This window comes from Xiphias gladius, chromosome 8, assembly GCF_016859285.1.
Source record: "Xiphias gladius isolate SHS-SW01 ecotype Sanya breed wild chromosome 8, ASM1685928v1, whole genome shotgun sequence".
In the NCBI taxonomy this organism is placed as follows: domain Eukaryota; kingdom Metazoa; phylum Chordata; class Actinopteri; order Istiophoriformes; family Xiphiidae; genus Xiphias; species Xiphias gladius.
In genome coordinates, this window is record NC_053407.1 from 186,956 (window position 1) to 213,142 (window position 26,187).

General features: G+C 40.7%; 1 protein-coding gene across 1 annotated transcript in view; it reads right to left on the bottom strand.

The window, feature by feature from the left end:
- ntrk3a (neurotrophic tyrosine kinase, receptor, type 3a) overlaps positions 1–26,187 on the bottom strand; it is a 223,015-nt gene that overhangs the window by 129,628 nt on the left and 67,200 nt on the right. The window contains exon 4 of the mRNA XM_040133118.1: positions 12,413–12,484. Within this exon, the coding sequence (XP_039989052.1) occupies positions 12,413–12,484 (72 nt within the window). The remainder of the gene's footprint in view (positions 1–12,412; positions 12,485–26,187) is intronic.

Below are 26,187 nucleotides of genomic sequence, written 5' to 3' on the forward strand. Positions count from 1 at the left end.
ATCAGGGCCTCGGTTTGCTGTTGCCCTGTGTTTTAGCCAATTGTATATTTGTCTACATTCATGCAGCCTGGCACCATTAAAAGTCATACAGAATTCACAATGAGCAGTTCCTGGTTGCGGTGTACCCATAGATGTACAGACAAGTATCATTGGATGACCTGATGATTGTTTGGAGGTACAAGAAGAACCTTTTTTCCTATGACGTCTAAGCAACTTTATAGATGTTTATCCGTGGATAATGATAGTGGGGAAGGCATACTGACTCTAAAACTATGTGTATCATGTCGGGGTTGGTGTGTCTTTGACTGAGTCATGACTCTGAGAAGTAGTTCAAGTACCTTGATCTGCTCCATGAGCCGTGTCACTGCTTCTGCTGCTCCAACTGCTGACCATGTTGATAAGCAGATCTAATAAGCTATGACTACAATAAACATTTCCTGTTGCTTTTAGAACACCTGCACGCATCTGCCCCTTTCACCTTATGCAACAGCTTTGCCTCCCGGCTATCCCCACGCCCCCTGGGAAGGCGCCTCACAGTTTGAAAACCCTCAAGCCTGTACCTGTCCTTGCACCTGCACCTGTACCTGAATATGAACCTGCTCACATCCTGTCCCAACCTCTGCACTGATCATCTGTTCTTGACCTGCTCACTGTTTTTTCACCCCCTGTTCTTGACCTGTATTGCTGACGGGTATGTGTTTGCCCCCCCCCCCCATTGCTTCATACACAAACATAACCGTTTCCTCAGGATGATCAATAAAGAGATCAGTCTTGATTAACTGGTATATTCCAGACTTTGTTTCATGCAAGCGTTCTCCAAGTGGTTTCAAATACTTAAAATGGGAGAAGACTCTGGGCAGATTCACAGAACAATTCAGCCCCTGAACACACCTGACTGAGACACTAATGGTCTTAGAAATAGGCAGGGGGTTTTGTCATGATGATCTTGTATTTGTCTAATGGTACAGAGGCATGAGTAAACTGTGGGACACTTCATATAAGAGCAGATGCAGACTCCTATATGTCCATCTCTGTGTTGTTTCACCAGGTCACAATGATTTTTTTTCCTCTGCCCAACCATACACGTGTTCTCCAAATGCAGAATCCTTCCTGTCTGATTGTCTTGTGAGTGAAAAGCTCATATTGGTGCCATCTAATCTTTTCCTCAGCACCAAGACTGAATGAGGTCAGAAAAGAGGATAGAGAACAGTTTCTCAGGCCAGTCGGCAGCTCTCTACTAGCATCGTTAGCTGCTGATGTCTCTGCTCTTGGCTTCTTTACCCGTCAGGTCCGTTTTTATTATTTTGTATCATCTAGCGATGATTAACTTCATTCAAAAAGTTTAACTTTGTAGGAAAAATAAAGTAGATGTGTTGAATGAAAGCATCTCATACACTTCCTTCTTACATTTGTACTTTGCTAAGTTTGCTACGTTCTCCTTTATGTTTTTCTGTGTTGCATCATCAGCTAACCATAATCCTCCATCTCTGTTAAAAAGTAGATCAAAGTGTATTGGAGCAAAGAGAGAATTACACTGCTGTTGCTAAGTTGCCCGTCACCACAGCAACCACTCATCCACCCTCCATTGACTCATAATGTAATGGGAAACACAAATCAGAGTTACCCTTTGCTGGACAAAAACCTATTTTCTGTGTTTTCTTTCCTCCTGCAGTAATCCATTTGTTCTTATTGCGGGTGCATATTTTGTGCCACAGTACAAATAGCATAGCAAGTGGCTAAATTGTAGTAGAAAACCATCCAAACATGCAATTAATCCAGGCTACAAGCTGCTGAGCCACACCACAACACAGTTTCATGCTCCGGTTCCTCAGTTTCCTAATAATCAAATAGAAAAGAGCCTGAATGAAACAATTTTGTAAGTTTTGTAGAGGCTGTCCCCTGAAAAGAGAGTATGTGTGTAGTCATTAAATCATGTATTTAAGTTTCTGTGAAAAGTAAGGGGCGGTTAGTGCACGTGTGTCCCCTGAGATCGACTGGAGACCTTGCCAGGGTGTAACCTTTCTCTCACTCAGTGCATGCAGACCTGCAGAGAGACAGATGGATAAACGGTAAAATTATTACACCACGTTGTGTCTTTTTCACTCTACCGGCTACATATGAACCGCTCTCTGGGGAATAGCTTGGAAACAAAGGCTGCTCTGTTTGCTTTGGTTGAAAAACTCCACTGCATTTGCCCCTTTAGTGTGCTTTGTTTACTCGTTCAGTCAATGCTGCAGACTAAACAAAAAACCGAGACCCCCATTTATAAGGCGGTTCCAAGCCGACTTCAAAAGTGGCAAGGAAGTGATGTATACATTTATGCAAACTATGGTACCCATGGCAACACATGCACTAATTTCCCCTGATCAATCAAAAAGTCTACAGAAGTTAAAACAGATTTGTTGCACTTCTGTCCTACACAGTCACTTCCTGTAGGAAAAGACGCATATGTTCTGTCTGGTTGTGATTATTCATTAAATGAGATCCAGTTGCAGTTTGGACTCATAAGATTCATAACCACTTATTTTGGTTACTTCTTCGTGACACCAGGACAGATAAATAAACACATTAGAAGCCTTAAAGTGCAGACTGACTTGCCGTCGGTCACTGGGTCCATGCAGTGCTGACGGTGCTGGACGACAGTTGCCAGAACTGTCTAAAGCTGAGGGACCTGTCAGTCCACGGAACTTCATGTTTACACCTCCTGGTTTGTTTCTAATAAATCAAACTGGACCAGAACCAAAAGTCAATGACAGATCTTTTCTTTCTCCTTGGCCTAGACAAAATGAACCAAACGGCGGGTGTTTTTCCCTCTCTTTCTCCTTGACAAGAGAGAAAATTTAGAGTGATGACGAGTTTGTTGTGTGTGTGTGTGTGTGTGAGTGTGTGTGTGTGTGTGTGTGTGTGTGTGTGTGTGTGTGTGTGCGTATTTGTACGTCTATATTTGTAAGGACATATTGGGAACGTGAGGACACAACTGTTTGAGGGTTAAGACTTGGTTTTAGGGTTCAGGTTTAGGTGGGGGGAGGGTTGGAGTTAAGCCTTTGGTTGTGATGGTTAAGGTTAGGCAAAGGGGAATTATGTCAATGAGTGTCCTCACAAAGACAGAAGTAGAAGTCTTTGAATGTGTTTGTGTTTTCTTTCTGATCCATTTGTGCACACTAAGCATGAATGTCTGTCTTTGAGAGTTTCCGTACATTCCTGCTCACAGACGTGCATCATTGTAGATCTACATTTCTCAGGAGTCTCATTGGTACAGCGCATTCCCTAGACCCTAGCCCTAATCCCAACCATCACAACTAAGTGCCGAATCTCAGGCCTTGCCCTTACATAAATCTAATTCTAACCTTCACTCTACAACCAAGTCTAAACCTTCAAACTGCCCTTTGAAGGTCCAACCCAAAGTAAGGACCAAATATGGCCTTAGTCCCTCGGTCTACAACTCCAACCGGTCCTCTAAGAGCTAAAAGATAGATATGTGAGAACACACACAGTCATAGGAGAGTACTGGTGCAATGTGAGTTGGTGTGAGCTGTCTGAGTTCGCAGCAGTATCTGCGTGCTTGTGTGTGCGTGTGTGTGTGTGTGTGCATGTGTGCGTGTGTGTGTGTGTGTGTGTGTGTGTGTGTGTGTGCGTGTGTGTGTGTGTGTGTGTGTGTGTTTGTGCATACTACTGTGCGAACTGCATTTTTGTAAGTGTTTGTGTCCACCTTTGCTCCACAGAGGATATCATTCATTCTTCTCAGAGGAGCTGTCCTGCTTCCAAAATGACTAAAATACCCCCTGTGGTACTCTCTCTCTCTCTCTCTCTCACACACAATCAAACCCAGTCAGAGGGTATCTGGGTTCCCAGCCAACATTGTAATGCCAGTTACAATGTATTAAATTAGGAAAAGCTGAATGAAATAACAAACTGTGCCAAAATTATCTTCAGTGTGGAGTATGATGGTAAATATTTGACTGAGGTGTAAAAGTGTTTGGTCAATAATGAAATTCAATGGTTACGAAATATTGATGTAAAAGAATATAAAAGAATCAGTGGAATGAGTACTAATGGCTGTGGTGCATTCGCGCTGCGCGATGCTTGACATTACAGCTGTAGACAAGAATCCAGGTAGTCTCCATTGTAGTTTTATAACCATTCACTGGTTTCCTGATAATCAGACTGCGCTGCCGTTTTGTTTCATTTCATTGATGTCTGACTGTGTTCATTGTAGCTGATTTCTGTTTGGGAGAGTCGATCATTCTGTTTTGCCATAACCCATCAGTTGCCAGCCATCATTTTCATCATTATCAACATTTCCCTCCCAGAAACCGTGGCAGCAGTTGCTAGAGCACGGAACTTAATATGTTTAATATGCAGAATTAAAAAATGAGTTGAGCTGTGGCACAGGATGATGTCCTAATTCTAAATTGTACTTACAAAGAGTCTGAGAACACTTTTCCATTCAAGTCAATGGGAAAGCCGTCTTTTGGCCTCCCCTGAAGCTTTGACCAGTTGTTTCTGTCTCTTACTAGGTGCTGACGGGCACATGGCTCAACCTATTTGAAGTGCTGAAAAAAAAAAAAAATCTCTGATGTGCACAGTGATCCAGGCATCTGGAACCAGGGTGGTTAACTGGTACACTGTAACTTTTGTTTTTTTCATGTTGAAGTCTCCATCTCAAAGTAATCTTCATAGTTCAGATATTTGCATACATAGATACATTCTGTTTTTACTTCTGACAGAGCTGAGCTAGCGATTTCCCACCGATTCCACTCTTTGTTCTACGCCAGGCTAAATACACCCTGGACTCATCTACTGGATGTACTGTGCACACACAAACTACAACTGATATATATTTTCATGTCTGGTTCTGACTAAGATGGCAAACACATTTCAGATCATGAAATTATGGTTCATATGATCATTAGCTTATTATTACAAAGTGCTTTTATTTGTTTTTCCAATATGGTTGTTGTCAGGTTAGCCTTAGCAATTACTTTGGTGCATAGAATATTATCATACTGTAACTAGTAGATGTGTTTGTGGGGCTACGAAAACAAAATTCACGTAGTAATAAGCCGGGTGCTCTTGAAAACTGGTCCCCAAGAAGAGGCACTCTTGAAGTACTCTTGGTAGAATGAGGCATATTAAAAGCCTTTCTTTAGTCAAGCATACGGTATAAGTGGCTTAAAATGCAGGTCTGTTCTGAATTCTCAGGTCTACATCAGGGTGGTGATTTAATGATAATGACATTGACTGCATATAGTGATTTTTCAGCAGCCTGCACGTTTTCATTTAAAATCAGAATTATATCAACACTGTCATTATAAAACCAAGAAAGCCATTTGCATTTGAAAAAGTTCATGTATGGGGTTCACCCAAAAACTGTTGCCTTGACAACGGTTCCAGATGAATTTTAAAACGGCTTCGAAGAATCAACAAATCCAGACTCCTGTCAAAATCATCAGCATTCTAGTCTGAATAACTCATTTATCCATGTATGAAAAACATCATAAATATGATTCGGCTGATGAAATGAACATGGGTAAGCTTTCATTATGTGATGGCATAATGTTTAGTTCTGGTGTATTGTTCATATAGTGAACTGAGAGTTATCTCCACCCTATTGAAGAACTAGTGAGGTGTGACTTTAACCCATTAATATGTCTGACTAAATAAAGGCATTCATATACCTTTTCTCCACCCGCTGCTGTGCCTGACAAACTTTTCCCGACAGTGAGCGGTTTAATCCTCTTCAAGAGCACCCCACATTCCCCATGATGGCCACTCTGGCCTCTGCAGTTCTTTCTGGGTACTGAAGGTACTGGCCAGGGTTGCTGCAAGATTTCTTGATTTCTATTTGTCGTGTGCCTTATTACATTTTTTTCCATTTACAATGATTCACGATATAAATAACAGATGACTTGGGTGGCGTTTCGATCCCCTGTCCATATGTCGACGTGTCCTTGGGCAGGACACTGAACCCCCCAAACTTACCCTGCATGGTAGCACACTGCCCTCACCTATAAATAAAAACAGGGATAAATTTACATCAAGTACATTTTCACTTGCCAACACTTACCAAAATGTCAAAATGAAAGGAACAGACACTAAAAATAATATTCTAGCAGGTTAGCAAAAAGACTTACGCATCCAAGGAACTCATACTGTGGGCAAGGTCTGCAGGTACTGACTGAAACGTTTGTGAGTTTTACCGCAGCAATGAGTGTCTTGGATGGAAGAGTGTGGCACAGGAGTCTGCTTTTTTTTTTTTTTTTCTTGTTTCAAGATAAAAAATCATGATAAAAATCCGGATTGGGTCACTCAGGTGGTTGATTCCTGGTAGAGGTTTCCCCGTTGTATTTTGAAATATAAACTCATTTACGAGCTAATTTTACAAAGCAAGAAAAATGAATTTTCACTGATTACCATCGTTTTGACTTCGTAGCCCCTGGACATAAAATGTGACTTAACTTTCAGGTTAAAATGATGCTGTTAATTCTCAGCCAGTTAATTTGGTTCTTCAAACACAGTTAGGGAGCTGATTAGTTAATCTTAGATGCAGTTATCTCGGATAACGAATGGCCCTTATTTTGAAATAAAGGCATGAAGGATGGAGCGTTGAAACCCTATGGTACGATTTGTGTGAAGCTTCCCAGCATGCACTGGGACAAAGCATTCATGGACATAAGTCTCATTTTATGTGTGTTTCAGGACACGTCATGTATTTTATGTTCTGCTCTGCGGTGTTTCCACACTTGCATTATTGCTACACAGTTTTGTTTTTGCAAATGAAAGGGTTAGCACTGTGAGTGCTGCTGGGTGCATGATTAAGCAGATACAGTACAATACCATCAGCTTTAATGATCTCCGCAGGGAAATGGTTTTGTTACACTTGCTCAACACTCAGTCAGGAAGGAGGAAGTAAATAAGTGTAAAAGTGAAAACCACTATAAAAATAGTAATAATAAAAAATACACAGTACATGAATAGTGTAGAGTGTCGTCACAGAGATAGAAGTAAAGGTATGCGTGCGTGTGTGTGTGTGTGTGTGTGTGTGTGTGTGTGTGTGTGTGTGTGTGTGTGTGTGTGTGTGTGTGTGTGTGTGTTTCTCTCCCACACTGCGTAGCACTGCAAAAAGCCCCAGCAGCCCTGCTTTAAATGTCTCAGCCAGAATAGCCTACAACGTCTTCACAGGGTCATGTTGGCAGAACCTGTCGTAACACACATACATACTGATACACCGCCACGCCGGCAGTGATGCTTCCGTCACATTATCCACAGCGTGGGTCAAAACAAAACTGCTGTCCTGAGGTATCACCATTAATTAAGTGGAACCAGCCAGATACTGAACCTGAAGGTCGGGTTCAGCAGTGTTAAATACAGCGTTAGACGGTTTCAAACGCAATGTTATGTCTTTAAACTAACACATTAAGCAGTAGTCTGTAGGAGACTGTGTTATTGTTCAACTTGGTTACTAAATGATGAACCCAGCTTCATTCTCGATACACCACTGGCCCTGGTGCTCCATGTTTACACAGTAAGCTATGCTGAATAGGCATGCACCATGTTGAGTGACGGTGGGCCCCTGCATTGTGCAAGCAAAGAACAGCATGAAAAATAAATACGAAACCACAGTTGCTGATTCCGAGGCCCATCATCTCATCGTCACTAATGATGACATTTTAACAAAACCACAAATTATGTTTTTGTGGTTCTCATATTTATTTTTTAGACCATTATCCCATTATCTTATAATCAATTATTTCCTTACAGCCAAAATGATTTTGTGCAGGTCCGCTCACTTTGTCCTCCTCTGTTTTTCTTTTTTTCTCTCTCTCTGCTTGCCTTTTCTGACTGATATATATCTATGTTTATATATGACACACATGTGCTTATACAGTGGGGTCCAAAAGTCCTTCCCACTGACTTCAATGGGAAAGTAGTCTCAGACTCGCAGAAATGGTGAAATTTAGCCAAACTTCAGAAATTCATTACTAAAAAAGTCTCAGGAGTAGAGCTATATGACTCTGCAAGGTCCCATGAATTTAATAGAATAAAAAAAAAAAAAATCCATGACATTAACTGGTATAAGTTCTGAATTCTGGGTGAGTTGGCATGGACTGACCCACGACGCACACACACACGCGCGTACACACAGGTGCACACGCACACACACAGAGAGAGAGACAGAGAGAATTCTTTTTCCCTGAGGGCTTAGAGCAAACATGAAGAATGAATCATCAGCTTGTGTTTGGAGTAGTTTGGTTCCAGAGGTTTTGGAGTCATGCTCATAAATCAAGATCAACGCTATATATATAGATATCTATATATATATATATATATATATATATATATATATATATAGATATATATAGATATATATAGATATATATATAAATAGATAGATATATTGATAGATATAGATATATATCTATATAGATATATATCTGTATATCTATATATATATAGATATCTATCTGTCTATATATATATATATATATATATATATATATATATATATATATATAGATATATATATAAATAGATAGATATATTGATAGATATAGATATATATCTATATAGATATATATCTGTATATCTATATATATATAGATATCTATCTGTCTATATATATATATATATCTATATATTTATATATAGATATATATATCTATATCTATATAGATATATATAGATATAGATATATAGATATAGATATATAGATATATATATGGCCATCTTCTAAATATTCATCAAAGCCATCAGGCTATCAAAGCTTCCAGTTCTACTGGGAGCTGCTCGGATTAAAATTATTCAGTCACCGACTGAGGAGGAAGTTGATGACTTGTAAGCTGCATTTCAGAGCTTGAACCCAGCTCACGTCATTAGCCAGAGTTTGAGTATCGGAGAAATATGTGTGAGAAGAATTCCCATGAAATAGAGCAAAGAGACAAACAACCCCCAGGTATTGGTAAAGTGTGATTTCAGATACTTTGATATGGTGCTACATGCCAGGATGTGATATGGCAACTAGACATAATGTACTGTATGTGACATGCCATGGTATAACATTGAATCATGTGCCATCATATTATGGTAAATAGACTGCATTTGTGCAGCACTTTACAATGTGTCTTTCTCAATGCCCCGCACGCTATGTGAGGTTTAGTGGGGTTGAGTGTCCTGTCCAAGGACACTTCAACATGCGGAATGGGGATCGAACCGCCACAGGAGTCATCCGTGGATGACCCGTTCTACCTCATGAGATCGTGTGATAGAATCTGGCATCGTATGGCGTGACATAACATCATACTATCATGGCATCATATGATCATATGACGACTTGACATGATATCATATGTAATGACATTAACTGACAAGACATGACACATCACATCCAGTATGATAGGATATGATATGTCTGTCGTAGTAAGGGATTGCAAGTCCGGCTATTTTTCCTGTCCTTTTGCACAGCGAAGCTGCTGCTAACACTGATTTCCTCAGATTCACTTCACCCCACACTGACCCTGTCTATTAGAGTCACTGCATATTCAGCCGAAATAGACCTAGACCCTGCATTCCCTCATGCTGTGATCCAACCACAGCCCCTAATCTGTCCAGCAAAGGCTGTCACACTCTTCTTCCATTTCCTCTCCTTCTCTCTCCCTCTGATGCCCCAGATTTTCTTCTGGCATGAAAAAGATCTCAGCCCAGTACGTTCTGTTGCTGTCATCACTGACTGTCTGAATGAGCAGTAATTTATGAATCACGCAGGGCACATCAGAGATGGCATGTTTGCTCTGATAATATTCACAGAACCAAGCACTGGTGTTGCTTCACTTTAGTCCAGACAGAACTGACACCATTTTAGATGCTGGCTTGTATGAGAGAATGGTGAAAAAACAACCATCATAAAAACAGATGTGTTAGTCGAGAGCTGGTATTCTGAACAGCTGGGCCTTCCTGTGGAGGTAAATTGTGATAAAATACCAGGACAGAGAATTCAGCAGCCATGGGTTACTTCACAATGAAAACAAAATGAATGCTCACACTACAGAACATTACAGTTAACTTACCGGGGACGTCTACGGAAGGGAACCCTTCATGCTTCACATTGACGTCTTCGATATGAAGACTTGCGAGTATAGTCGTTTAACTGGTGATTACTATGATGACACGCTGACACCGTGGAAATAAACGGCCTTTTGATACAAATCTGCTGATACATAAATAAATATGCAGACACACTGCTACATGGTATATAAAGGCGACATCAGGAAATATCATATTGTACTTCTAATTTGGGAGGTCTCCAGATTAATACTGGAATATCGATGTTAAGGTTTGGAAATTCCTGAACAGGCCTGGCCCGATGAAGGCCCAGGTACAAGTCAGGACGTCCTGATCCTGCTTCCTTGTTGGTTTTTGCTTAATGTTACTGAGGCCACAGTGACATTTCACTGAAATACGGTCTCCTTAATGAAGCCATTTAAATCTCAGCCGTTCTTTGACAGTGTCCTGTAGCGTAATATGGCGTGGGGCAGTATTTCAAACATGCCGAGGAGCATCCGTGTGGCTCTGAGCTCCTGAGTGTTCTGCTTCACCCGCAGAACATGACCGAAAGAGATGCAGAACGTTTTGCGTCTCTTTCAGTCGGGGTGTCTCGCTCCTGTGCAGGAGGGGTGGCGAGCCTTTTACATATCTCCACCCAGGAGTCCATTCTCTCATTATCCATGCATTTAAATACCAACTCTGGTATTGGTCGTGCTTGAGGGCATATTGGGGCGACAAATTACTGAATTTTGAGTAAAATCAAATGTTAGTCGTTGCAAGTTTCCAACAACAGTGTGAATAAGTTCAACAGGACCTGACAAGATTACATAGCAAACTGTTGTTTGGCGCTGATTCAAATTGGAGACAGTGGTGCATGTCTAATGAAATAAGTCTTCCAGTCAGAGCCCAGCAGGGCAGCTCAACATGCAAAAATGTGCAGTTACGTCAAGAGGCAAGCATACAATCCAACAAATGAGTGTATATTTACTTGAGCACTTAGTTAATGGAGCTTTTCTTTTTAAGAAATACCTCAAACTCAACACCATTAACTAATCTCCAATGACCTAGAACTTTGTCTCTTTTTGCCTTGTAGTTGGTACCAAATTGCAAAGATGTTACATACATCCCTGTCACCCTGACTCTTTTTATTCTTTATTTGTGGTCTGTCTGGTGGAGTGAAGGTATGTGACAGTGAGTGGCTGCAGTACACAAACCTTTTGTCGAAAGCAGAAGTAGGAGGAGGAGGTACCAGAGCGTCAAAGTGTTTTTGCAAAAGCTCTTTTCATCAGCCTTTATAGCATTTCTTTTTATACAAATCAACTTCTCCACCTCAGCCAAGGGTAAAAGCTTTTTACTTGTGATTTTTTTCTGGTGTTTTTTTGAAACTGAAAATATAAAAACAGGTGGATGAAAACCCAGCTGTCGGTTTTATCTGCAGCTCGGCTTATGTATTTCCATATGTCTTCCCTTCTCTTTGTGTGGATAAGATTGCACTGTAACGCTACATACCACCACTGAGGGTGAACTGGCTTCTACCCTCGTTCATGCTGGGAAATATGTTTTACCGTGGAGTATAATGGGGATGGCACATTATGCTCAACACCGACCTCTTTTCTAACAGGGAAGCTATAGGGTTACGATGTAGCTTCGCAACCTGTCCGCACAGAGCCACCGGAGCCACCTCTATAAATTACGACCTACGCTTATCTACTGTGGGACTGATGCTGTGTCACGTATAAACCCAGCTTCATCCACAGAATGAAAACCAAACAAAATGCAGTTGATCGTTTTCACTCCTGTTCACTCGTAGTGTTTTCCCACTACTGGTTAGTTTAATTTTATTTTGCATGTTTGTAGTGATTATTTTTCCCTTTTCAGCGAGGGTCTTGAAAATGAAGAATCGGATGTGATGAGAAAACGATACGATTGTTTTACACACAGCGACAGTCTGTGGTCCAGTAGCTCGACAACACCAAAAGGTCCTCTTTGTGTTTTAACAGATGCTCGCTGCGCAGCTCTGACTTCAGATCAGCCATGTATAAACGCTGGTAAATTGAGGCGATTCAGATCCAGCCCTGAAGAAAACCTCTACTGAACCTCCTACACCGGTTTTCAAACTCTGTGCTAATACACGAGACCTCTTGATGAGATATGACATAAGCTCTTTACTGACACTCCCTCCTTTCTCTGCTGTGCCTCATGCTAACTACAAGTGTAGTTGTTGCACTCGATACGCGTACACTGAAAAACAAACAAACAAGCAAACATGGCATTTCTTTAACTTTTCACCGTCATTGTGCAAGCAACAGTGAGAGGAGAGGAGCATGCGCACGGTTTGTCAGCCGTAACTAAAAGACGAGGGTCAACTTACAGTTCAAAGAGCTGCAGATGTTCAAAGATCTGCCAGGACAACGTGGTCAACATTGGGTTCTTGGACAGGTTTCTGAGGAAGAGAGTGGGAAAGAGACACAAAGGTGAGACAGATATATTTGAATAACCAAATTTACCCACATACAGTCTCTGATATTATTAAACCTTTGGGTATTTCTCAATTGCAGCCATTTAACCCTTTTTAAAGCGTAATTACAGCTTTTGTAATAGGTGAGACATTTATATTCCGTTATCCTAAATTTTGGATTGTAAAGTAGAAAAGTCAAAACAAATATGAAGTTTTCCATCCGGTGATGCCAGTAACACAGCCTGTCACCAGCAGAGACGAGAAATCAGGGAAATCAGTTTACCACCATTACATTCACAGGCACACACGCCTGTACACACACAGACTGTGTCCTGGAGAGAATCCTACACTGAAGAAGTCCCGCGCACACACAGCTGGAAACTCCCACAAAACTGTGCGTGAACTTTACACAGTCATGACTCATTTCCCTTCGTAACCCCTTCTCAGTCGCAATAACACACAACACAAACACGGGTGTCTGTCTCCATGGCAACATAAAGCCAACTATGCAGAGGTGCGCAGGCTGGTGTGGTGGATGAGACACACAAGGGAATTCAAAGCACCTCATTATAATCAATAGTGACATTATTAAAGCCTCCTGTGTAGGAATATCACACTGTGTATGTGTGTGTGTACTTGTATTTCTCTCTTTGTGAGGACCAGTTTGAGTTTTAGAGCTTGGGAGCGAGGACGTTTTGGGAAAGTGAGGACCTCACACCTTCAAAGGGCTATCAGAGGGTTCAGACTTGGTTTTAGGGTTCAGGTTAGAATCAGGTTCAGGTTGAGGTTAGGGTAATGGGCTAGGTAATGCAATATGTCAAGAGTGTTCTCACAAAGATATAAGTAAAGTGTGTGTGTGTCATACCTTAGATGTGATGTCAGTAAACACTGCTGATAGACATATTTCACACATGACTTGATAGTTTTAATTACATTAAGCACACACACGCACACACACACACTGCTGCTGAGCCTCTCATCTCAAGTGATGTTGTTGATTCACTTATCACTCTTTGGAAGAACTTACTTCTCTGGGGACTTGAGATTTGTATTCCAGCGAAGCTTTCCATGCTCATTTTCATTTCACTTGAATTTACGCTTTCTGTGTTTGCCTTCCAGTCTGTCTTACATACCACAAATCCCAGGTGCAGTCCCAAACCAACACTCAACGTCTCCTACTATCCAAAGCCTGATATACTGTTGTCCGGCAACTATTTAAAACACATCACTGACTCACACTGTTGCACTGGATGACATGTTCCCTCATCGCCATGAACACACACACTGTAGTTTATTCGGACTCCGTCCCACACACACACACACCGTCCTGCTGCCCCAAATACTCCCTGGAGCACCATATGTGGATCAATCCGCCGCTGAAAATAGTCCCCAACAAAATGCACTATTTCCTCCTGTTTGAGTGACGTCTGCTAGAAACTACAGTGAGCAGCTGTTTCAGAAAATTAGATTCTTTTTTAAAACGAAATCAGATAATGGTGAGCTGTTTTTATAGAGTTATGTCTTCAGTGGGAACCAATGTGCAAACCCTGTATCCTAGAAATTGTGTTTATAGACTAATAATTTGCATCAGCAAACAGGTTTTGCAGGAAATATACTTCTGTTCAGATTACATTTTTTAATGTTGAACCTTAACCAAAGTTCTTTTGTTTCAGAAGACTCCAGTGTGCTATATAAATATAATTAATAATTCAATAATACATTAACTCAAAAAAACATTTCCTCTAAGCATAATCCAGTCAGTGGTTACATTGTTCAACACAACATCATATTTACTTTATAAATGTTACTTTTAAGAAATGAGAATACACAGACAGAAAGTACTGAGAGACGGACTATCACTTTGTTAAATTGTCTTTTTATGGGATTTGTAGACAAAAATACAGAATGATAGCAGCCTTTTCAGTGGTAATAAGGTTCTCCCTTGAAGGGTGTAGAATTTGTCATTTCACATCACGTTTGACTAAATCATACCAAAACCAGAAAAGAAGTTGTTTGTCCCTGGCTTCCAAATCGACCAACATGACTGTTTTCTGACAAGGCTGACAAGTCGCCTAGATGGTATGTGAAGAATGGTCTCCACTGTCAAAGACATGACCCTCTGTGCATAGAACCGGCCTCCCCGACGACCTCCATTTTATAGCAATGTCACACTTGTGCTTCTTTAGAGAGGACGATCATTTTTAGCATCACAAGACACCATTTGTCAGAAAAGCATGAGGTTGTTTCAGGTGTTAGAACAAACAATGTCTTTTTTTGGAATATCGTGTTGTATTTTAAACTGGCCTGATATGTGTACAAACCGTGAAATTCCTGCAATGCTCCTTAAAATACCTGAGTCTTAATGTTTTCTTAAATTTAATCCCTTAAACTGGTGGTTTGTAAGATAGCTAATAACTTTTTATGGCCCATTGGCTTGTGATCATGGCCTGTTAACACAAAGTAATTAGACAATTAAGTTGTAATCACAAGATTACAGCTTGTTATCTTGAGAAAATTAGGTAATTAAGTTCTTTAGGCTAACAAACCAACAATCGAAGTTAGCAGCCATGAGACACTTTCAGTCACAACCACTTGTCTTGTCAACCTGCTAAAAAAGAGAAGTTCCAGTAAAGTGCATACTTCCACCTCCAGAAAATCATCAGTTTACAGGTGGTGATAAATGACAACCAACTGGAAAATCAAATGAAGGAGATTGAATAAATAATTTCTCATATTACTGGTGAAGAGAATTGTTGTAGTTACCACGCAGCATCTGTTCATGTCATGAAAACACACTTAGAAGCAAACAAAGACACACTGCCACACGTATTCAATCGAAGCAGAAGCCGCTGTATTTTCTGCTTTTCATCAGGGCTTTTGCTTGGTCATACACAACTAGAGCGGTTGATACTGATTCCTGCCCTCTTCGGCTGAGAGGTTAAGAGAGTGGAGAGTGGAGCTGGTCCAGGGGAAGATGGGAAGGGACAGAAATAGAAAAATAACAAATGAAAGACAAAATAAACCGAGGGATGAGAGGACACAAACGAGGAGAAGGAGCTGAGACTGATGGTGAGAATGAGAAAGACACTCTTGGGATAACAACAAGACAGACGTGAGGTTTCCCTCCAGAGTCACCTTCAAACTTGGTCAACGGGAGATGAGCGGATAAAACACACACACAAACACACACACTGTGACAAATTGTCTCGCAATATTAGTGTATCATGGGGACTAGAGGATGAATGTTATCTCTGTGTCTGGGGAATGATGCAGCCCAAAAAAATTCCTCTGATTGCATCTGACTCAACCACTGCGCAACAGACCAGACACACTGCTGTGTCCAATTTCCATGTTATAGTCACACTGGAGGCAGTAGTGTAAAGGAAGCAATTTATTGAATTTGCATTTACTCAAATGCAATTCTGCACTGAAGCACTGTTTTGAGCTATTGGACTTGGGTATTTCCATTTTATTTTACTTTCGAACGCTACTCCACTACATTTTAGAGGGAAATAGTGTACAATTTACTCCGCTCCATTTATCTGACAGCTACGTATATTTCACCAACCTTTAGGTTTGTGACCTCTTGCCCTTTGTTATGTTTCAAATGACTCTTAGTTGGTAGCATCTAAACATGGTTTCATTTAGTTCACTGTTGGAGGACCGAAAAGCTCAAACAATACAGTATTTCACTGAAAAAAAAAGCAATTATTAGAGGAAAGTAAACCAAAAAAAAAAGATCAGACATTTAGAGGAAAAGATTAGAAATGAGTGTATCAGAACTTTGTTTTTGTTTTTTTTCTCTCTCCCACTGACCATTTCAAGAACCCTGTTTTGGAGGGGCCCGACCCGTAGGTTTGGAACAAGTGGACTAAACTCTCTACCCTTATATGACGTAGCTAAAAGCAGCTCCACCTGTAGCAGCCCTAACAGTAAAATGCTGCTGAAGCTTCCAAGACTCAGTATCAATGATCTGATCATGTCAGAGATAATCAGAGACCAGTCACAGGAGACAGGTCACTGCACAACAAAATACTTTTACTGTGATACTGGAACTACATGAAGCTGATAAGACTTCTGGACTTTTACTTCAGTAGGATTTTAAATGTAGTACTTTCACATTGTTGTTTTGGTACTTTTACTTTAAAAAAAAATTAAGCACTTCTTCCATGCTAATGTTAAAAAAAATCAATATTTTGCAGAAAAAAATCAATGTGTTTTACAAAGAGGAAATGATAAAAGGCCCCGACACACAATGAATAACTGCTCAAAAAACTGTGTGGGGTCACTCATAGTGACAAACCACCCAACTCTGCAGTCCCTTATTAACTCTGCGGAGCTTTTTAGCCTGTTCTGGCTCATTGTTCTGACTTTACAGCCCATACCTCAATACTTTTGGCACAGTCTCTGTGCTTTCATCAACACTGCTCTGATGAAGCCACTGTAAGCAGCAAACAGCAGACAGACGCAGTCAGAGAGCAGCCTGTGAACATAGTGGAGCATTTAGCAGCTAAATAGCCAGATGTTTCCCTTAGGAGCTGGTGGAGACCAAAGCAGGGCTAAAAGAGAGGGAACATTGGACTTTCCTTCATCTGGTGGACACAAACATGACTGATGCATAAATGAATGATGTTCCTTTGTGTCTGCTGGATGACTAAATAGGGAGCTGTTTGCTAAAACTCTGACATATGATGGTCTTATAAAGCCAAGGTAGCTTGTGGAGCCCATATTTTGCCCGCAGGTGGCCAAATAAAATGGAAATCCAAAGAATCTTTGGCCATTAGCCAGTGCTAACAAAGCCATCTTAGCATGTTTGGAGCAGCAACCAAAACTAGCAAGCTACAGCTAAATGAGCAGCTGACCTGGCAGGAGGAGACCAGCTTTGAAAAGACTAACCAGCTGGATTATTTTCCCCCCTTTAATGTGCATTAGCATATATCATGTGACATATGCAGTATGATGTGTGTCTCACTGGCTCTGGCCTGGAAAGCAGAAGTCTTCCTTTCTGCGTCGAGTCACATAAATTTAGATCAAAGTTCTACGATAAAATAAGACTTAATTTCAGTTCCAGTCTCTTAAAGTGGCTCATCAAACAGTTGAGTAACTGTGTTTTCATTTTTCTTCATTGAAATTAAAACATTTCCAGTTCCATTCGGTGTTTGGGAGTGATCAGCATTTCTATGGGAGGTCAACCTTCTGCAGCAGCAGAATTACAAACAACTGGAAGGAAAAATCTCCAGATCATCACACACACTCTGAAATTACTCTTGAATTAGTTAGAATAATTTGAACAATTAGGTCCAATTCAGCACATTAAAATCGAGTCAGAGTTGCAGTGAGGTAATATGTCCGTGCCATTCATGCGTGAGCGGGTAATGGACCAGACTCGTGTTCTGAACAACAGAGGAGGACGTGATAGAAACTTCTCATTCACTGTTTGAACGACTGGGAAAACATAGTGTAGTGTACTTAGGTGTTCTTCTTCTCTCTCAGAATGCACTGAAAAAAACATAAAACACAAGTGGTCACACTGAATGTTGTTTAACACAACTAATAAAATGTGACTGAGCTAGAATCAGAAAGTCTCTCTCTTGTCTCACAGACATTTTATTAACATTTAAAGGGAAAATATGACCATGTAAGATTTCAGTCCTGGTTCATTTGGTGACATCTGTGGTTACTGGCGGTTAAAGCAAGTGTGTTTTAAGACTACAGGTCAAAGAGGAATGGACCACACCTCAACACGCTACTCTGCCATAAATACAACGGTAGAAGAGCAACTGGTGTTTGTTTTTACAGCACAGCCGGACAAACTGTGGATGAGAGGATTCATCACAGGTTGCTTTAAGAAATGAGACAGTAAAGAGGAAAATAGTCAACCATGCTGTATTTGTCAGGGATAATGTGTGAAAATAATTAATCTCATACAAAGAGAAAAGACGTATTGTACCAGATTTATCTTGTAGTTTATTTCTAGCTGCAGTCCCTAGGCAGGTAGACACAAACACTTATGTAACTGATACAAAGACAAGTTCAAAAAACCGCAAATACTAAATAGTAAATTCAACCGTGGATCCAAACATAAATACAAGTAATCGATGCATCATTTCCTGTGAATCCTGTTTGAATTTGAATCATGTGCAGGAACCATAAGCTCCCCCCATGGCGATGCATCACAGAATTCAAATACATTAAATGACTACTGCTGAAGCATGCAAGTAATCAACCGAATCAAAATGGGGTGTGATAGTATGAAAATCTTAAGGATTTTAACTATGTGTGCTATATGCTATGTGTACGTTTCCTCTGCCACCAAACCTGATTTCTTGCCGGGAGCGGATGGTGGTGATGGTCGCCTGCCGAGCGCTTCAGCCATTGTTGCGTTCACAAGACAGGGGGTTAGAATACGTCCTCTGATCAGCGTTACTTCTGCAGGGCAGACTGGACGCTACAGTGACACGCTATCGGCTGGGTCGGGGCTAGCTGGTTAGCATGCTAACTTCAGTAGAAGAGGAGACTGGAGACAGCTCTCGGCGAGCAAAGGAATGAAGTTTAATGCTGAACTCGACAAGTTTCTTCTAGACTGGTAAGTAAACACTTACAATTTGTGAAAAGTAGTGTCAGAGTTTTAGACCCCACTGTATATATATGGGCCAGTCTACCACACTGGTGCAAACTGCTGTCCCACAACCCAAAAACACATCTAAAATGCATTTAAGTATGCAAGATCCTTCTGTTATCTTTTGAAACCCAGAATAATATTGGAGACAGCCGTAAGCTTAATATATGTGAAATCATCATTTATGGGCTACTTTCAATTGGGAGGTAGCTGTCTTAAACCCTAACTCCTTACGGAAATGATGATACTGAAAGAAATTTTGGTAATTTTTCCAGTGTTGTTTTTAAAAAAAAATTTTTCATTATTTTCACAACGAAGTTAAGTGTGTGTGTGTGTACATACATGATTTTTTTTTTTTAAATCATGAAGCTTTATGTAAAAAAATGCCCCACATTTTCATGTCACTACAAGAAACAGTATAAGTTTCTGTCAAGTTTGTCAAACTACTTACCCCAAAGTCAGGAATTAACCTCCATGCTCAAATTTACGTTATGTATCTATGGATTTATGTATTACTGCACTTTTCACAGTAACTGCAACAAAGATGAGATATCAAATCATCAAATCAAATGTTTGTATGAGTCACAATTTTTTTCCCATGTGTAGGCATCTGGAGTAACCTGTGATTTGGTTTTATGAGCATGAGTCCAAAACCTCTGGGACCAAACTACTCCAAACACAAGCTGATGATTCATTCTTCACAGCTGATATGTACATGTTTGCTCTCAGCCATCAGGGAAAAACAGATGTCTGTGCGTGTTTGTCTGATCTGTGCCCATGTGTTTGCTCATTCGGAGTGTTGTCCTGTAGTGAATATGCATACCGGCACTTAAGTCTGGCACTCCGATCCTGTCTAACGTGTGCACACTGTACATACTTGCTCAACCACGTGTACATACTCACAAATCGGTACAAATAAAAACTGAGTGCTATTATTGATGATTTGATGTACTTCTCAGAACCTTTCTGTGTAAGATAAGTCCTGTGCAGTGGTGTAACTGCGGCTGGGCTTACAGCACCAAAGAGCCCGAGGGCCCACAAAGCCATCAAAAGGCCCCTATATCCCATAGATGGGGCTGGGAGTCACTCTCTCATTGTTTTGTAATTAGTGTCATGGGCTCCCTCAGCTAGGCAGCTTGTGAGGAGGGTGATTTGTGTTCCACTATGGTAGCGTCAGAGCTATAGGAGCTGTATTCGAGGCTTGGCACAGAGGGCTGCTGTCCATGGTGCTGACCATCAGTTAGAGCTGCAGTGGACCTCTGATGTGTCATTTTTGTACTTGTGCGTGTTGTGATTGCGAGGATTGCTGGTTGCTTTGTTATGAAGAAACTGGTTCTTTGCTCCTGGAGTACACATCTACATCACTGCAGCAAGATGAGAGTTTAACCCCTAAAAGTCAAGAACAAGAGTCTCGGTTAAAGTAGCCCTTTAAAAAAACAGCATTGCTACAAAACAGTATGGTAACTTATTAATAATACAGCCAAGCACGCAAAAGTGTTGACCCGATGCCGGCACTAGATTAATCATGACGACAAGACGTAATGAGGGGAAAATGAATGTCAGAACAATATTTTATGCAAATGCAAACTGCAAATGCATTAGCTGATTAACATCAGCTACCCGCTGACTAGTAACATCCAAATATATTTATGCATGTCTAGATTGCAGCCATTATCTGGACACTTCTCAACTATTACTATGCTGATAACTTCATGCCAACACCGTTTTCTGCTACAGCTCCCTCCGTCCTGCAACCCTATCTCTGAGAAGTTAGATTCATACACTGCATTTCCTCAAACAGTGACTGGGGGCTTTATATACCTTGTTTACCACCCCTGCAGAAAGTAAAAGGCCTTTATTTGACGCAGGCTTGTATTGGAGACAGCCTTCATTCCTAATTCCCTCTGTTTGATACGTGTAATTGGCCATATTTTAGTACAAAACCTCCTTTGGATCCGCTTCCGTTTGCCCTGTTAAAGTCACTGCATTACACTCTAAATGCAAACTCAATGCTTCTGTAACGTTTTCCAATTTAAAAGCCCTCTAGCGTTTTAGTGGGCAGAAATTCTTCATTTCTTAACAGGGCTTTTATTGTGAAACATTTGCAGGAATACCACATGAAATAACAGCTGGATAGGATTAAAGGACGTCAAAGCAAAGTGAATCAGAGTGAATGAATCAAATGCCACCACTGTGTCAGTTTGAACCCTGTAAAACATACTGGGAACATTTAATTTTGGATATATTCTCTTAAAAAGAAGTGTGTAACAGTAGATTTATTAATATCCACCATTATCCACCCTTGTTTTTTCCCCGGCCCATATTTGGGGGGGTGGACCTTATTCGTTCGTGTTGACCACAGACCTGGCTTTGCGTTGACTACCGTTTTTTTATCTGAAGGAAATACGGTATTACTAAATTGGTGTGCATCAAAGTGCACAACTGTCAGACCTGAAACTGGGGTTCACATCCAGACCCCCCATCTGTAGTTTAGGGAATAAAAACCCTTTGGTTGAGGTTCAATGTAAATAAACAGGTTGTGTCTGAAGTCACTATGAACTTTTTCAGCATGAAACCAGACCAGGATCCAACCCGAACCTGAACCAAGTGCTGTGAGAGTCTAAGAACCATAAACCAGTTTTAATGATGCTGGAGTCTCTACAAGTGGATGTTGTGCTGCAAGATCAGATATTTTAGTGGAAAACAAATATGTTGCCTGTGAACATTTTACTGATACGTTCGGTATCAACGTATTTTGCAACTTGCCAAATATTTAAATTAACAGCATATATTAATTATATAAATAGAAAACATGATCTGGTGGGGATTACATTACCTATAAAATGTATTTACTGTAGAAAAAGTCTTGTCTATGAACATAATTTCTAGGATACGGGGTTGCGCCTTCATGTGCTCGGCTTTTGGTTAGTGTTTGTGTTTACTGTGGTAAGATCAGCTCTCTCAGCAGAATCGTTGCTGCTGCTCATATTTCTCTCGGAGCTCCAACAAACATCAGAGCCTTTTCCAACAAATCTAAATTTACAACTATTGGCTATAAATGGTCCATTCCTTGACATAAGTTCTCACTTTCAATTACATTTAACACTGGTGTATAATTAGGATAATCTTGATATTATTATTTAGTTTTGTAAATAACATACAGTTCTTCAACTGTTTTGGGGGCTGTAACAAATCTTTACTTTCATTATCAACCCTTCTGCCGACTGCCTGACTAACAGCCCAAAACCCAAACATAGTCAGTTTACTATCATACGTGACAAGGAAAAGCAGCACATGTATCCAGCCCCCCCTTTTTCGTTTTTGCTCATCAGATTCCCAGTACATACAATAATGACTAAATTCGATAAAAAGCATTATTAAGTTAATTAATATTTATTACATAATGTGTGCCTAGATTTGGGTGCATCCCTAAAATGTGCATGTGACCAATAAAAGCTTATTCAGATTGGCACTGGTGCCACAAAGCTGGCCAGTTGTGAACCGGGTTTTGGATGCAGCTCTCTTTATTGAAAAGCTGATCGGTTGACAGCATGACGCTCTAACTGCGCCAGGAGAAGGGCTGTAATCCCCTCTGCCCTCCACCGCTATCAATGCACACACTCATGGCCCTGGAAGGCACTGTGGATGAAAGCATTCACTAAATAACACACATACTGCGGGCTGTGTATCGGAGCACAGTCCCAGGGCTCACTGCCTTCCCCCCTCACCCTCGGTCCTCTCTACATGCAGAAGGTGTCCTTTGGAAAGGTCAGCCTGACTAAAATAAGGCTGAAAAGGACAGTCTCATATTCAAAACACTCCACACACCAAACGTGATAAATGTGTGTGTGTGTGTGTGTGTGTGTGTGTGTGTGTGTGTGTGTGTGTGTGTGTGTGTGTGTGTGTGTGTGTGTGTGTGTGTGTGTTTGTGTGTGTGCATGTGTGTTATTGCAATTTGGAATGAGCAATGAGGGAAATGAGACATGACCATGAGAAGGTCAGGGGCTGTGTGTGCGCGTGTGAGTGTGTATCTAGTTACAAAGGTGTGTGTATGTGTATGATTCTATACGTGTGAAGTTGTGTGTGAATGTGTACATGTGACCCTGTGTTCATGCAGAAATAACTCCCTCTCTCTCTTTCTCTTTCTCACACACACACACACACACATTAAGAAATGCTAACAGTGTATCTAGTGGAGTAAACCTCACCACAGGTTACCCTAAAACTCTTTGCTATCAAGTGTACAGTATTGTTAGGTTGTGTATGGACGACTGTATGAAAGGTTGAGTGTCAGAGAGGTTTTGTTTGAGGAATTTGTGCTGGATTAAAACTGCACTCCAAAGATTCAGCATTTGATTTTCATAAAGTCGGGGGTCTCCCACTAGAACATTTTGAGGAGAATGTCCAAACTTGGCGCAGCAGGGGCAGAAGAAATACTAGCTTTTACCTCCTAGTATGGGTCAACCTACAAAAACACTGGATCCTACATTTCCCATGATGAAATTATTTGTTATGATCCATCTTTTATTCGATCCTCCCAGCCTGGTAAATGCCCACATCTTTCAAAATCCATCCATAAGTTCAGTCTGAAGCCAAATTTGGGATAAGCCTGATTACATCCGAGTTGTTTTCTTCAACTTTAAGACCATACATTTAATATGATATTCTAAACCGTTTGAAACTTTGGGATCTCGACTAGAATTTAAAGGAAGATTTTCTGAAAGGAAATAAACCGCATGTCTGATAAAATGTAATGTGTGAAGTGAAAAAATTTCAGCACAAAATCCCTTCACTTGATGTGTGAGCTGCCTCTCTCAGAGGTGTATAGAATGTAGTTCTCAGCGCATTTTCAGGACATCCTTCAAGATTTGGTTTGAATTTTGAATTTGAACAAAATCAACTAAAAAGTAGTGGATCCATCACTGTCCCCTCAAGGCTCTGCTAGTCGTTTGAGAATTTGGTGGAGGCAGCAGTATAAACTGGCTTGTGACGATTTTTGTGTTAACAAACATCAGAAAAATACTGTGTAACTCCCCGTAACACTAGATGAATTGGACTCCCCGTGGCAGGTAGACTGAAACACTAAAACGCTGAGCAGGCACGGACATTCGGTATCAGATGGAGAGAAGCCAACACTCAATCAAACCTAAAAAGGCACACAGATGAAAAAACAAACTGTTTGAAGAGAGACCTGCAGATCAAGTTCATCAACACATCGACATTTTATGATTGGGAGACTGTCCTCCCAAGACAAATGACGGCATCAGTCGTTTGTCGAAGTGTCTAATACGACCTATGTTTATGTTTACCTGACAGGGAACTCTAGTGGCTATGGTATATGATTATGATACCTGTCGTTCAGGATCACAGGTGGGAGTGGTGTGACTTTTGCAGAGCCACAAAAACGTCTGACATTTCATTTCGGCTTCCAGTTATCATTGTTTTTTCTAAACCATGACCAAAATTATTCCCTAAGTTTAACCGAGTGTTTTTTGTGCCTGTCCCTAACTACACGTTAACCGCGGCAACAGTTGCAGATCAGCTCATGTAAAATCTTTTTAGTAAGGTCGTATGTTTTTTTTTTTTTGTGTGTTTTGCTTAATCAACATGAAGGTACTGATCACTCCATTACACTTGTGGTAAATTTTCTGCACTCAAGTGTGATTACAAAAAGATGTCTTATCTGTTTCAATGTATCATTTGAGGTTTAAAACACATTTCCATTTCTGCATTTCATCTTTATTTCCCTGGCAATTTTGTCAGATAAATACAACAGTGCCCCCTCATGCATGTACAAAACTGCATAACATGTCCACCAACCACCATATAGTCCATGGTTAAGGTTACAGAATGATCATGGTTACGGTTAAAAGAAACAACACTGACCGTTGGTTTCAAGCAGGAAACAACAGCGGTCTCCAGTGTTAAAGTCCAAGGTTTTGTCCACTCATCCATCCACCCCGACCTCCTCCCTACGTGAACTTTGTCACCTGACTTCCTTCTTTGCCGCCGTAATCATTATTACTGCCACTAGAGGGTGATGTCACTTCAGTGTAAACACGTAATTCTGGGGCATTTGCTGAAAAGCCTAATGCCGTCACACATGACCACTGGATATCACTTAACAATCAAATGTAACTATGGGTCATAATAAGCTGCTGGCACAAACGCCCGATGGAGTTGTTTTTAGTAGGAGGAAGATTTGTGCGCACTGGCCTTAACCAGAATTTCAATTTCATTATTCAGATTTTCTTTCCTGGGGAAAAAAAACATTTGTCTTCTTGAAAATGCTTAAACGCAAAGATACTGAATATCAACCCCGTAATGGAGCCTGATTAGGTGCTTCAGTTGCATGATTCCTGTCTCTGCTTCTGTTGTGAGGAACTATACTATCAAGCTAAAAAAATTCAGGGCTCCATCCTTCTCTGCGGTGTCCTGTGCTCCACATCACATCAGCTCAGTGTGGCCTTAATAAGACATCATCACAGAGGCAACAACTGATCTGCATGATGATGGCCCGACCCTCAGCATGCTATTATCATATCCTCCACTCTGTTTGCATATTTCTCTCGCTCTCTCTCACTCTGTGTGTGTGTCCTTGTACTTCTATCTTTATGAAGTGCAGTAAGTTGAGTTAAGATGACATTTTGTCCGGCCCTTGGTTTTCCTCCTGTGTATTTTCCTGTTGCCTGGGTTCCTGCCGGCCATCTTGTCCACCTGCCTCCATGTGAATCTGGATTTGGGTCCTCTCCTGTGTTCCTGGCTTTTTCCATAACAATTTTTGCCATTAATCCGTTATATACTGTAATTACACTATTTTATTATTCCTTTTATTGCTATATGTGATTGAATCTATATGCACATATACTCATCCCATATGCATTACACATCACATTGCTCATCCTGGGTGATTCCAACAGATACCGTTATATTAACTGAAATAAACCATACAGATATAAAACAGATGGCTTGATGATTGCTAAACATAATCTACATTTTTGACTTCTCCCTTATTAATGCTTTCTTAAATTTCCTTTCTTAACTGCTTATGATACAATGGCACAGATCC